Source organism: Aureococcus anophagefferens, assembly GCF_000186865.1.
Source record: "Aureococcus anophagefferens unplaced genomic scaffold AURANscaffold_7, whole genome shotgun sequence".
In the NCBI taxonomy this organism is placed as follows: domain Eukaryota; class Pelagophyceae; order Pelagomonadales; family Pelagomonadaceae; genus Aureococcus; species Aureococcus anophagefferens.
This window is the reverse complement of record NW_008705567.1, coordinates 1556176-1569814: the sequence shown is the minus strand read 5'-3', so window position 1 is coordinate 1569814 and position 13639 is coordinate 1556176. Positions and strand designations below refer to the sequence as shown.

At 69.7% G+C, this 13639-nt stretch overlaps 2 protein-coding genes across 2 annotated transcripts; one reads left to right on the top strand and one right to left on the bottom strand.

The window, feature by feature from the left end:
• Positions 1-204: 204 nt before the first annotated feature.
• AURANDRAFT_17993 (hypothetical protein) lies at positions 205-405 on the bottom strand (the record flags this gene model as incomplete). Its single annotated transcript, XM_009037903.1, has 1 exon — positions 205-405. A coding segment is annotated over one exon (201 nt), but the record flags the coding sequence as incomplete, so codon positions are not given.
• Positions 406-645: 240 nt separating this feature from the next.
• AURANDRAFT_63613 (hypothetical protein) lies at positions 646-11611 on the top strand (the record flags this gene model as incomplete). The annotated part of the gene is made up of 6 exons (XM_009038034.1): positions 646-1059; positions 5339-6235; positions 7126-7447; positions 8443-8684; positions 8993-9547; positions 11060-11611. 6 exons carry the CDS (start codon positions 646-648, stop codon positions 11609-11611), a joined length of 2982 nt encoding a protein of 993 aa, XP_009036282.1.
• Positions 11612-13639: the final 2028 nt, after the last annotated feature.

Genomic DNA, 13639 nt, shown 5'->3' with positions numbered 1-13639 from the left:
GCCGACATCGGTGGCGAACTCTCTCGCGCCGCCGCGGAGAAAGACCTTGACCAGGGAGCGGCTCCCGCCATAGATTGCGCTCCGCAGGGGCGTCCAACGTCGACCCCCGTGTAGACACGCATCGTCGACGCGCGCCCCGTGCGATAGGAGTAGCTCCGCGCATCGCGCTCGATTCCCGGTCCCATATTCGGTCAGATAGTACAAGGGCGTTGCCCCATGGTCGTTCGTCACGTGTACGTCCGCGCCGGCTGCGAGCAAAAGGCCCATGATCTCGTTGTGAGCCCAAAGTCCAGCTGAATGGAGCGGGAACCCTCCATGGACATCGCTTGTGTTGACGTCAGCCCCGTTGTCGATCAGGTACTGAACGGCAGCTGTGCGACCGAAAGAAACAGCATGCGATAGAGGAGGCTGGTCGGAATTCACGTTCGCGCCCTGCGCCCGCAGCGCACGCATCTCATCGACGTCTCCGTGAATAGCGGCCTGCCTGAAAAGTTCATCAAGCTCCGAGCTATCGGCGATGTCATCCATGGCGTGGCTCGTTTGAGAGCCCATGTCGACCCGCTCAAATGTTTACCCTTCAACAACTTATCTCGTTGAACATTCGGGCCGCCGTGCTGGGCAGCCCCGTGGCTGCGCGCCGCAGCCATGGAGGAGGAGCGGGTGGTGGTCAAGGCGCACGACTTCGACAGCTGGCGAGCGGAGAAGAAGGAGCAGCGCAAGAAGCGCGTCGATCCGTTTTCCGAGGACTTGTTCCCGACGATGGAGTCGCCCAAGTTCCAGGTCGTGCTGCATTTGCAGGGCGATGCGTTCTCGTGGATGCCCGAGGTCTTCGCGACGACGCTCGTCCAGCTCCTCGGCGCCGGTGCGCCCGACGACGTCGAGATCCTCGACATCGGCTCCGCGACCTTCGACGTGTCGACGAAACTGCCGCGCGCGCTGGCGCTCAAGATCACGGAGCTCGACAAGGAGGCCCTGCTCGCCTTCGAGCGCAGGCTCTCCGAGACGTACGCGGCGGCGACGGCGGCCGGACCCGCCGCGGCGCCCTCCGTGCCCGAGGCCGTCCCCGAGGCCGCGCCCGAGGCCGCGCCCGAGGCCGCGCGCGAACCGCCATAAACACCGTTATCGCACCTCCTGGAGCAGCCCCTCCGCGACGGCGTCGGCGTCGAAGGTCGGCGGCGACGCCGCGGGCTCGAGCGTGCCCGTCGGCGTCTGCTCGCCGTCGTAGTACGCCGTCGTCACGTCCCAGGGGCTGTCGACGGCGTCGTCGACGGCCGTCTCCTCGCCGAAGGCGTCCTTCCAGTTGTCCGGGTCCTGGAGCGAGTAGGCCACCCAGCAGTCGGCGCAGTACCACAGCCCGTCGGCGTTCGAGTAGGCGCCCTGGAGCGTCGCCGTCGTCGCCGGGCACTCGCTCGAGCCGCAGGGGTAGGTGCCGTAGTCCGCGAAGGAGTCGGCCGCGTCGCCGTGCTCCCAGGCGAGGCGCCGATGGAAGGCCGCCGCCGTCGCCGCCGCGGCCTCGGCCTCGGCCGCGTCGGCCTCGAGCGCCGCGGCCAAGGCCGCCGCGACCTCGCGCGCCTCCTCGTCGCGCGCGGCCGCCGCCGCCGCCGCCGCGGCCTCGTCGGCGTCGCGCTGGAGCTCCGCGGCGGCCGCGGCCTCGTCCTCGTCGTCCTCGCGCCGGCGCCGCTTCTCCGCGGCGGCCGCCGCGCGGTCCTTCGCGCGCGCGGCGCGCTCGAGGCGGTCGTCGTTGTCCTGGCGCGTCGTCTTGAAGACCTGGGCGAAGGCCGCCACCTGCTCGAGCCAGGCCCGGGGCCCGCCCTCGAAGCCGTCGTCGCCGAAGTGGGTCATGGCGACCTGGACGCGCGCGGCCGCCGCGGCGAGATTCGCGCGCGCGGCGTCCAGCTTCCGCGCCTCGCCGTCGAGGAACGCCGCCAGGTCGCCGTCCAGGCCGCCGGGCGCCGTCGCGAGGGCCCGGCGCGCGTCCTTGAGCGCGGACTCGTGGCCGTCGAGGCGCTTCGCGACCTCCCCGGCGTCCGCGCGCGCGGCGCCGTCCGCCTTCGCGAGGTCCTCGGGCAGCCGCAGCACGTCGGCCATGCCCAGGTCCTTCGTGCAGAGCCCCAGCGCGAAGTGGAGCAGCGACGGGCAGCGCACGCGGTCCAGCGACTTGACCGTCGCGAGCTTGGGCAGCGTCGACAGCTTCAGCGCGACCTCCGCCGCGTGGTCGTTGCGGCCGACGACGCCGTGCTTCGAGTTGAGGACGCTGCCGAGGGCGAGCGTGAGGCGCAGGAACATCTTCAGCGACGCCGCGCCGTCGACGGCCGCGCCGCCCTCGTAGAGCACCGCGCACTCGTCCGCCGCGGATTTGAGGAGCGCGTCGCCCGTTGCCCGCGCGGCGGCGACCTTGACGCGGGCGCCGAGCGTCCGGTCCGGGTCGTGGCAGAGCAGCGCCGCGAGGTAGCGCTCCTGGGTCCGCAGGCGCGTGAGCGCCGCGTGGACGTCGCCGTCGCCGGCCGCGGCGTCCGCGAGGAACTGCCGGAGGCCCCGCTCCTCGTCCGCCGCGGGCAGCGCGACGGCGAGGAGGTCGAGGTCGTCGCCCGTGAGCGGGTCGCCGCGCGCCGGGTGCGCGAGGGCCTCGCAGAGCGCGTCGACGGGGATCGCGAGCTTGTGCAGGGCCACGTAGACGTTCTGGTTCCGCCGGTCGTCCAAAATCCTCACCTCGTCGGCCTTCCTCTCGTGTCCGTGGGCCTCCTTCGCCTCGGGCTTCTTCCCCGGCGGGTCCCGGGAGAAGAGCTTCGCCAGCGACTTGAGGGCCTTGAAGGCCGCGCGGCGCGCGGCCGCGTCCTGCGTCGCCGACAGCGCGACGTCGTCGGCCTCCCAGAAGCTCGCGGCGCGGCTCCCGGCGTCCATCGTGTCCCAGTAGAGCTTGCGGAATTTGGGGCCCTCGGGCTCGTCGGGCTTCTTCGCGGGCTTCTTTTTCGCAATCTTGAAGCGCGGCTTCGGCTTGTCCGGCTTGCCGCTCGGCGCGGGCGAGTCGGGATCTCGATCGAGCATCAACGGGTCCAGGCCCTCGGCGCGCATCTTGTTCTCCACGGCGAAGCGCGGGATGTGCATGGCGAGCATCTTGAAGTACTTGCCGTAGCGGCCGTCGTCCCGGAGGGCCACCGGCGGCGGCTCGGGCGTCGGCGCCTCGGGGACGTCGTCGTCCAAGATCTTCGGGTCGAGACCCTCGGCGACCATCTTGTTCTCGACGGCGACGCGCGGCACGTGCATCTTGAGCATCTTGAAGTACTTGGCGTACTTGGGGTCCTCGGACGGCCGCGTCTTTTTGGGAAGGGGCTTCGTCGGGTCGAGGTCGAGGTACGCGAGGTCCAGGCCCTCGGCGGCCATCTTCGCCTCGACGGCGCCGCGGGGGACGTGCATCTTGAGCATCTTGAAGTACTTGCCGTACTTGGGGTCGTCGCCGAGCGTCGGCTCCTTCGGGAGGGCCGCGAGCGCGGCGGCCGCCGCGGCCGCGGCCCGCTCCGCGTCCTCGAGCGCCGCCTCGACGTCGTCGAGGGTCGCCGGGTCGTAGCCGTGGGCGACCATCTGCTCCTCGACGGCGCCCCGGGGCACGTGCATGCGCAGCATGCGGAAGTAGCGGTCGTACTCCGGGTCGTCGCGCGGCGCCCAGCGCTGCGGCGCGGGGCCGCCCGCCTCGTCGGGCCCGTCCTCGGGGGGCCGCGACGCCTGGAGCTCCGCGAGGGCGTCGAGCAGGTCGGCCTTGGCCTTCTCCGAGACGCGGCGCTCGATCTCGCGCTCGTAGGCCTCCGCGCGCTTCCGCCAGACCTCGACCGCCGGCTCCAGCTCCAGCGACCGCTTCCGCGCGGCGCCGAGCGCGTCGGCCATGGCCTGGAGCTGCGTCTTGTGCGCGGCGCGCTCCGCGGCGAAGGCCGCCTGCGCCGCCGCGAGGGCGCCGTCGGTCGCCGACGCCGTCGGGAGCGATCGCGGCGCCTCGAGGCCCAGCTCGCCCTGCCCGTCCAGAGCGACGAGCGCGCTGCCGTAGCGGATCTGCGTCGACGTGCGCCGCTGGGGCGCGCTCGCGGACCGGTCGCGGAAGTATTGGGCTTCCAGCTCGAGCTCGTCGTCGTCGTCGTCGAACGTTGTGGCGAACGTCGCGGGCGCCTCCGACTGGGCCCTTCGCAGCGCCTCCCGCGCGCCTCGCCGCAGCGTCGCCATGGTCCGCGCGCGGCGGCTCCGGCCGTGGACCGACGTCTCGTGGGCGTGGAGGAGCGCCTCGTCGCAGCCGATGAGGTCGTGGCCGAAGTGCTCGTCGAAGTCGAAGCGGCTCGCCGCGGAGTCGGCGCCCGAGCTCCTGCGCCTCGGGTGCGTCGGGTTCGCGCCGCTCAGCAGGTCCTCGCGGAGCGAGCTCGACCGCCGCGTCGCCGTCGTCGTCTGGCGCGCGAGGAGGTCGTCCTTGAGCGACGACCGCCGCTTTTTGGGCTTGAAGAGGCGGCCCGGCGGACCGGCGGCTCGGACCGGCGGCTCGGTCCGGCTCCGGGTCGCGCGCGCCCTCGCCCGCTCCCGCGCCGGCGGCGCCTCGGACGCGCGCCGCGTCGGCCCGACGAGCGACGGCTCGTCGAGGTCGTCGAGGCTCGCGGCGTCGTAGTTGGCCGCCGTGCGGTGCGCGGCCATGGGATTCTCCGCGAGAACGGCGCCGCCGCCCTCCGGGTAGGACGCGGCGGCGTCGACGAAGGCCGCGCTGCCGCGCTTCTTCGGCGCGCCGCCGTGGCGCGCCATGGGGTTCGCCTCGGGCTCCTCCTCGTAGTCGCCGCCGCCGCCGAGGAAGTCGTCGAACTCGAGCGCGGCCGACCCGCGGCGCCCGGGCGCCCGCATGGGGTTCTCCTCGGATTCCTCCTGGGTCGAGCCGTCGGACCCGTCGCGGTCCTCGAAGGTCGAGTAGTCCACGAAGACCTCCGGCCCCACGTCGCCGATGTGGTCGAGCGCCTCGTGGTCGTCGAGCGCATCCTCCTCGTCCTCGTCGTCCTCCGCCGCCGCCGCCGCCGCCGCCGCTGCCGGCGGCGTGTTGTCGCCGAGGTAGTCGAAGGAGAACGGCTTCGGCGAATTGTCGCCGAGGAACGTGAACTGCATCACTTTAGGCAGCCGCCATGGCTAGCTCGCAACCTCCATCGACAACCCTGTCATCTGGCGCCGCCGCTGCCCAATAACGCATGTTTGCCTCGGTTGTTGGGGTCGCTAAAAAACCCCAGCAAATGCCGGCATGCCGCGCACGATGCGACTTGCTCTCGGGCGGCGCAGGCACACGATGTTCTTGCACGTCGCTCTCGCATTGGCCGCGGTGCGGCAGGCCGGCGCCACCAGCATGAAGATGGACTACCTGCGGCTCACGAACGTGCGCACTGACCCCATCACGCACCCGGGCGGCCTGTCGACGCACGTGCACAGCTTCTATGGCGCGAGCGAGGCGGCGCCCAGCACCACGTACAAGAAGCTCCGCAAGGCGGCGGGCAACACCGCCAACGTCGAGGAAAACAAGAGCCTCTACTGGCATCCGACGATCTACCGCTACGACAAGCGCCGCGGGCGCTTCACGGTCCAGAACACGTCGTACTTCAGTACGTACTACATCTGGCCCACGGGCGAGACGACGGCCTTCCCGGACGGCTTCAAGATGATCGGCGGCGGCGCCGGCACGCTGGCGGATTCGAGGCCCGAGGCCGACTGCTCGAACCCGGGGCCCTGCCCGGACGGGGACTGCGAGCGGTGGAACGACTTCTTCCCGGCGACGACGTGCGGCGAGCTCGAGATGTCGATGCTCATGCCGTCGTGCTGGGACGGGGCGAACCTGGACAGCGCGGACCATCGCTCGCACGTGGCGTACCCGAAGCGCGGCGAGGCCGACGGGAAGTGCCCGAAGACGCACCCCGTGCGCCTCCCGCAGATCGCGGTCTTCACGAGGATCGCACCGTACCTCGGCGGCGTCCACCTGTTCAGCGACGGGACCGGCTACTTTCACGCGGACTACTTCAGCGGCTGGAAGGCCAAGAAGCTGCAGAAGGTGCTCGACAGGTGCGAGAACGACTTCATGTTCTCGGCGTCGAACGGCTGGTGCGAGGACCACGTCACGTTCCGGGACGCGCCGAAGGACGAGGAAATCGAGGACGACGAGCTCCGCGAGAAGCTCGTCCCGCTCCAGCCGCCGGCCTTCGACGCGACGGCCATCTCCGACGAGGCCGTCGACGACGTCCCAAGCCTGCCGGGAGAGAACGAGCCGCTCGTGAACCCCACGCCTCGCTGCGCCGAACAGGGGTCCAAGAAGGCGTGCAAAGCCCTCCGCTACTCTGACACGGAGTTTCCGTTGGGTGGCAAGTTCGGCGAGCGAAGAGCGTGCGAGTGGACGGCGGACTACGAGGACGACGAGGACGGAGACGAGGACGAGGAGGACGAGGACGAGGATCGGCGGTTAGAGGACGAGAAGGAGAAGCGGTGCATTGCGAAGGATGCGTGCGGCGAGCTCAAGAGCAAACAGAAGTGCAAGAAGCATGGCGCGGCGTCGCGGTGCATGTATGAGGGCGGCGAGTGCTTCTTCGAGGGCGAGTAGTAAGTAAACATTAGATGCAGCCCGGCACGCGCTTCCCGGCGACGATGAGCTCGGCCTGGCGGTAGAACCAGTACTGGGGCTCGACGCAGGCGCCGCCGGCTTCCGGCGCGCAGTCGAAGCCGCCGCCCGGGCCGTAGGTCGCGTTCGGCGCGGGGACGCCGTCCTCGCACGCCGTCGGCCGGCAGTTCGCGTCGGCGTAGTGGAGCTGGACGGCGAAGCGCCGCCGGCTGTGCGACGCGTTCGGCGGCGTGCCGTGGACGAGGTCGCCGTGGAAGAGCACGGCGTCGCCCGCTCGCATGGGCACCGCGACGACGTCTCTCGCGGCCGGCGGCTCGAGCGCGCTGTAGTAGACCCCGCCCAGGTTCAGCCGCCGGTACTCCGGGTCCGACGGGTCGAGCCCCACTTTGGCGCCGTGGGGCGCGACGCCGGCTTTGTGCGACCCGGGGACGACGTGCATGCAGCCGTTCTCCGCGTCCGCGTCGTCGACGGCGATCCAGTACGCGGCGACGCGCGACGGCGCGAGCCGGAAGTAGGCCTGGTCCTGGTGGAAGCGCTTCTCGCCCGTCTTGGGCGGCTTCATGAGCGCCATGGACTGGAGCAGCGCGACGTTCGGGCCCCACAATCGCGCCAAAAAGTCGACGAAGCGCGCGTCCTTCGCGAAGCGGGCGAAGAACGCGTCGTGGACGGCCATGCGGAAGAGGCGCCGCACGCCGTCGGCGCGGGTTTTGACTTTGAGCTGGCCCGTGACGACGGCCGGATCAAAAGCGACGAGCGGCGTCTCCGGCGCGTCGCCGGGCGCGGCCGTGCCGTCGGCGGGCCACGCGTCGACGATGCGGTTCATCTCCGCCTTCAACCGTTCGAGCTCCGCGGGCCGCAGGAGGCCGCGGACGACGACGTAGCCCTCGCGGTCGTAGGTCTCGAGGTCGCCGGCGCCGAGGCGCCGCGCCGCGTCGCGCCGCGGGTCGTGGAGCGCGTGGACGCCCGCGGCGCCGGAGTGCGCCGGGCCGAAGTGCGCCTCGGGCACGACGTGTTTCACCGCCGACGCCTCGGGCAGCGCCGGCTTCTTGCCGGCGGCGATGGCCGCGAGCCGCTCCGCGCGCCGGCTCTTCGCCTTCTCGCGCGACGGCTGCCGGAGATGGACGACGGCGACGACGGCGAGGCCGCCGAGGACGGCGATGCCGACGTCCACGGCCGCGGCGGTCGGGCCGCTCGGCGTGAGCCGCGCGACGAGTTTCTGGACCGGGCGCCAGTGGTGCCACGCCACGTGCAGGATGTGCAGCGCCTCCGCGTGGAAGTAAAAGTAGAGCAGCGCCAAACACGTGACGACGACGGCCAGCATGGCCTTGTCCATGGCGTCCATGCCTGTGCTCGCAGGGCTGGACGGCTTGCGCTTGCGTGGCGGCTTCTCCGTCCCGGAACTACTTGCGGGCTTGCGCCGCCGAAGCGTGCTGCTTTTGGCGTCCATCTCGAGCTGCCACAAGGAACAGGCGATTGTTGATGTTCAACAAACCTGGCTGCCCTCACCACTCGCAAGCATGGTGCGGCCCGCGCGCTCGTTCCCTTTCGCGCTCAGTTTGGTTAATTCGCGGAGGCAGAGAGAGTCGCGCCGCTTGAGCCTCGGCGCATCGCGATCGCGGCTCGTTCTTAGGCCGCGACGCCGACCAAGGGCGAGTATCCCACGGGCCTCTTCGGCTGCCTTTTGGTGAAAGACTGCGGGCCAGGCTGCTGCCTGAAGACCTGCTGCTGTTTTTCCTGTGCTGCTGCGGCGTCTATGCTTCCCCACTTGCGTGTTTCGCACGGCTTAAACTTCGCACAAAACTTCCGCTCACAATCGCGCGCACGCCGATCAGGTAACTACGGCTCCGCGATCGAGGCCGGCGGCCTCGGCCCCTCGGCGCAGTGCTGCTGCGCCGTGCAGTGCTGCCCCTGCTGCGTCGGCGCGCACAACCGGAGCAAGCTCACGGAGAAGTACAACATCGACGAGCCCATGCTCAAGTCCGTGTGCGCGCACTGCTGCTGCTCGTGCTGCGCGCTGGTCCAGGACATGAACCTCATCCTCGTCAAGGAGAACAAGACCTGGGGCTGCCCCTTCGTCGAGATCGGCGCGCCGGCGCGCCCGGAGACCATGGACCGCTAACGATGCCGGCTAGCGCTCGTTCAGCGCCATGGTCTTGCACTGCAACTTGCAGTGCTCGATTGGCTTTGCAGAGCACGATGGCCCGCGCTCTGCGAGCTCTCCTACGCCCCGCCGCGCGACCGCGGCGACGCCACCAATCATCGATCACATCGTGCGTGGCCTGGGGCGACACGAGCACGTGGTGGGACTGGTCCGCGCGCTGCCTGACGCTGTCGGCGGAGGCCGCCGGCTTGCCCATGGAGCATTGCCCGAACTTCCGCGAGGTCTGGGACCGCGAGAACTCCTTCGTGACGCGCGTCCACGGCGTCGCCTTCGCGACGCCGCACGATGCCGTCCACATGCGCGTGCCGGCGGTGTCCGTCGCCCCGCGGCTCGCCCGCGTCTCGAGGCGATCGTTCGGCTGGCGCTGCGACCTCCGCGACGCGGCGAGCGACGAGCTCCTCGCGACGACGCACGGCACCTTCGTGCACGTCGACACGGAGACCTATGCGCGCGCCGTCGAGATGTCGGACGCGATGCTCGCGGAGCTCCGGCCGCTCGCGACGGGCGAGGATCGGGCGGACGCGTTGGAGTTCCCGGATGGCGCGTGGGCGCCCGTGGACTGGACCACGGTCGTGCGCGGGTCCGACGCCGACGACTTCGGCCACGTCAACAACGCCAAGTGGGCCTACCTCGCCGCGGACGCGCTCCGCGCCGCGGGCGACCGGGGGCCGCCGGCGAGCGTCGACGTCGCCTACCTCCGGCCCGCGGTGCCGGGGGACGCGCTAGCGGCGACCATGGCCGAGAGCGACTGCGGCGCCGCGCGCGTCGCGCTCGAGGTGGGCGGCGCGACGGCCGTCGCCGTCGATTTTACGTTTTGATTTTTCATGTCACGCGGGTGGGCCTGGCTTTGATCATGAGTACTAGTTGAACAACATGACATCTGGAGCTCCGTCGGCCCCGGGGACGCGCCAGCCACGCTTCGAGTACAACATATCAGAGCTCCGTCGCCCGCGGGAGTGCGGCGCCGCGGTCGCGCGCCGTCGCCGCGCCCGCGGGCTGCGCCGTGACGACGACGCCGACGGCGGGCTCCTCGTCCGCGTAGGCGTATTCCACCGTCACGGCGGGCAGCCATGCGGCGACAGCGAGCGGGATCCGCGTCGCCGTCACGGGGCCCTCGTTCGCGGGCGCGACGCGCGGCGCGCGCCGCTTCACCGGGGCGCCGAAGGCGAGGACCCGCGCGGCCTTGATGCACCCAAAGCACGGCAGACAGCAGAAGAAGTACAGCATCCACCGCGAGTGGAAGAGCAGCCCGCAGAGCGTGCACATGGACGCCCAGCCGCAGCATAGCCACGCGGAGCCTGCGGTGCCCAGCCGCCCCGTCGTCCGGCACTCGAGCCGCGCCGAGCCCGGGTAGATGGCGTAGAGCACAAAACTTGCGAGATGTGCGACGGCCGCCGCGATCTGCACGCGCGCGCGCCGGTCCGTCTCGCCGAAGAGCACGAAAAGCCCGAGGCCGACGGCCTCGAAGGCGAGCGCGCGGCGGCCCTGGCGGCCGCCGAGGGCCGCGCGCGCCGCCGCGCCGAGGCCGACGGCGACGCCGTCGTCGCGCACGGGGCCGTCGAAGCCGGAGCAGTAGGCGCAGGCCCAGGCCGCCGCGAGCGCGACGACGATGCCGGCGTTGACGAGGATCCACTTGCCGGACGTGCCGCCCTGGACCGCGCCGCCGTCGTCGTCGAAGACGGGCGGCTCGTCCGCGCAGCCGCCGCAGCAGACGCCGCGCACGTACGCGTTGCGCGTCCGCGACCCGTCGTCGTCGGCGGCGCAGGGCTCCTCGGCGCAGGTGTGGTCCCAGAGCGCCGCGCTCCCACAGAACTCGGCCGCGTCGTCGCAGAAGCAGGACGCGTCATCGAAGCTCTTCTTCCACTTCCGCTCCTCGCCGTCGACGTTCCAGGAGAGGGCGGCGAGCACCACGAAGCGCTTCATGCATCGTGTTCTAGCTGCCCATCGTGTTTCAAGTAAACCATTCAGCGACGAACGCCACGAAGCGCTTCATGCATCGTGTTCTAGCTGCCCATCGTCTTTCGAACCTTCAATTAACCATTCAACAAAATGAGCTGGATACTTTTCCTACCTTCTCACGGCTGCCCAGCATGACGAGCTACGGCGCCGTGGACGGGGCCTCGTCCTCCGCCGGCCGCGTCGGGCCGGCGTGGCTCGGTCGCCCCCTGCCGCGCGCCCTCCTCGTCGCCGCGACGGTCGGCGTCTGGGTCTTGGGACTCGGCGGCACCCTCCCGGCCTCGAAACCCGCCGCCCCCGTCGCCCTCGCGGCGGCGAACCCCCCGCCGAAGGCGAGCGACGCCTCGCTCTGCGCGTCGCCGACGGCCTACGCGGCGCGCGACGAGCTCTGCAACGCGCCGACGGCGCCGGCCCTCGGCGGCGCGGACGTCGTCGCTTATCGGTCGTTGACGTGGTCCGCGGACGACGCCGCGCGCGAGCCCCACGTCCAGGGCGACGCGGCCTTCGCCGCCGCCCACAACGGCTTCACGTTCTGGTTCGCGAGCGCGGCGAACCGCGACGCGTTCCGCGCGGACCCGGCGGCCTACGCGCCGAAGCTCGGGGGCTTCTGCGCCTTCGGCCTCACGGGCGCGGACCCGCGGAACCTCCACCCGCAGCTCGCCAAGCTCTACACGATGCCCGTGGACCCGGACGTCTGGTGGCTCGACGGCGACGCGCTCTACACCTTCCGCGGGCCCGACGCGATGCGCCTCTTCCTCGCGGCCGCGGACGACAACGCGAGGACCGCGGAGGCGCACTGGGCGGCCCTCGCCGTCGGGCCCCGGGCCGCCTGCGCCGGCGCGGACCTCTTCAACACGCAGTGCTTCCGCGGCGAGGCGGCGTAACAGTCCGGGGGTTTTGTGTGTGTGTCGCTTCTGAGGGACGGCTCGAATCGCCAGAGCAAGCTCTCGGTCACGAGCCGTGCAGACTGCAGTGGAGAATCCGGGACTGGGGCGCCATCGCTCGAGCGTCGGTGCAGGCCGCGACACGAAAGTAAAAGCCTCCCGTGCGCGATATGGGGCTTACCTACGCCGCCTCTCGTATAAAAGAAACGCTCGTGCAAGCGAAAATCGATGGCCGTCGTGCGATCCCTCGCGATGAGCTCCTGGAAACGGTCTCTGAGTTGTATAATTTGTCGCCTCCTCACGCCTTGGCAAAATACCTAGACTGGGGTCTCTTCAACGGCCTGTTTAAGCAGACCGCCGGCGGTAAGATCGCGCTCGGGAAGAAGCGCGAGATGCAGCGCGCCATCGCCGCGAACGGGTTCGAACGCGCGCTGGACCTCGCGCCGGACGTCCTCTCGCACGTGCTATCCTTCGGTGACTTTGAGATGTTGAGCGCCTCCGAGATCTCTTCTCGTTCTCTATCAAAACACGCGTCTCGCTGCTGGCAAACGCTCGCTCTGTTGCACTACCCGATGCTGCGTCTCCTCGCGGGTTCTCTTCCTCTCGGCCCGAGCGAGTGGCGCCGACTGTACCTTCAATCGAAGCGGAAGCTTCAATCCAACAAGAGTCCGATCCTGCCGCCGCCTCCGGCGGTGACTGAGTACACGTTTGCTTTCGAGATCTGGACCAAGGATCCGGAGTACGGAGGGGTCCTCCTCGAGAGCAGCACGTGGGACCTCGCGGATGGGACCACAAGCTCCATCAGTAACATGCAGCTGATCAAACCCCTGGCATCGCTTTCCACGCCGGCTAGCAGGCTGCTGGATGACGATTTCTTTTTACGCTCACTCGTCGCCAGGGAAAACTCTCTCGAAGTCGAGACCTTTGTGCTCTACCGCGGCATGATATACGGGGAAATTCAGACAGGAGAGGCACACTTTCTGGATTTGCGCTCCGCGGCTCTCGATTTACTCATGAACTCATTGGAGTATGAGCACATGGAGTGGAAAGTTGCGTCTCCCGAGCCGATCACGAGAATCAGCATTTCACCGAACGAATTTTTGGGCGAGCCCGCCGAGCTCATCATGGAATTCGAATGGCAGGACGCCAACGAGGACCGGAGGAGCATGGAGGTCTCGCACGTCGAACGCCTGCTCGAACGGCATGTGGATTGGTCGTAGCCGCGGACGACAACGCGAGGACTGCGGAGGCCCACTGGGCGGCCCTCGCCGTCGGGCCCCGGGCCGCCTGCGCCGGCGCGGACCTCTTCAACACGCAGTGCTTCCGCGGCGAGGCGGCGTAACGATTGGGGGTTTATGGTTTCTCGGTTTCGGAGGGGTGGCTCAAAATCGCCGAGTGGCACAGTGGAGGATTTGGGGCTTCGAGATCTGGAGTGACGACCCCAAGAGACACCGCTAGAAGCGAAAGACATCGAAAGCGGCACGTGGGACCTCAACATCGACAGCCCCACTGGTGGCGCAGTTCGGCCTGATGGAATCTTCCTGGTCAAACCCCAGGAATCTCTTTTGGGGGGTGGGGTTATGTGGTGCGTGCCTGGTGCGTGCCGGGAGGAGTCGTGGGAAGGCGTCTTGGACGCGAAGAGTAGGGGGGGAGGGTCGCGGCGGCCGGCGGGCGGGATGCGCGGTTGAGGCCTTTGAGAGGCGTGACCGCGGCGCGGCACTCGCCGCGCCGCGGTCACCGGTCCGTGATGTGGCTTGGCGTGCCGGAGCGGTACGGGATCCACTCGGTGCCGTGCGTTTCGGAATGGAGGTTGTTGCCGTCGAGCGGCGTCTCGCGCTTCTTAATGGCCATCATCATCGGGTACATCTTCACGTACTCGATCTCGCGCTGGACCGAGTTCGGCGTGATCTTGCAGCAGCGGCCCTCCGCGTTGTCGTACAGGGCATCGAGGACGGTGCTGCCCTTGCGCACGCCGCCCTCGAGCGGGTGCGAGCTGGAGAGGATGATGTCGTGGACCGCGCGGCGATT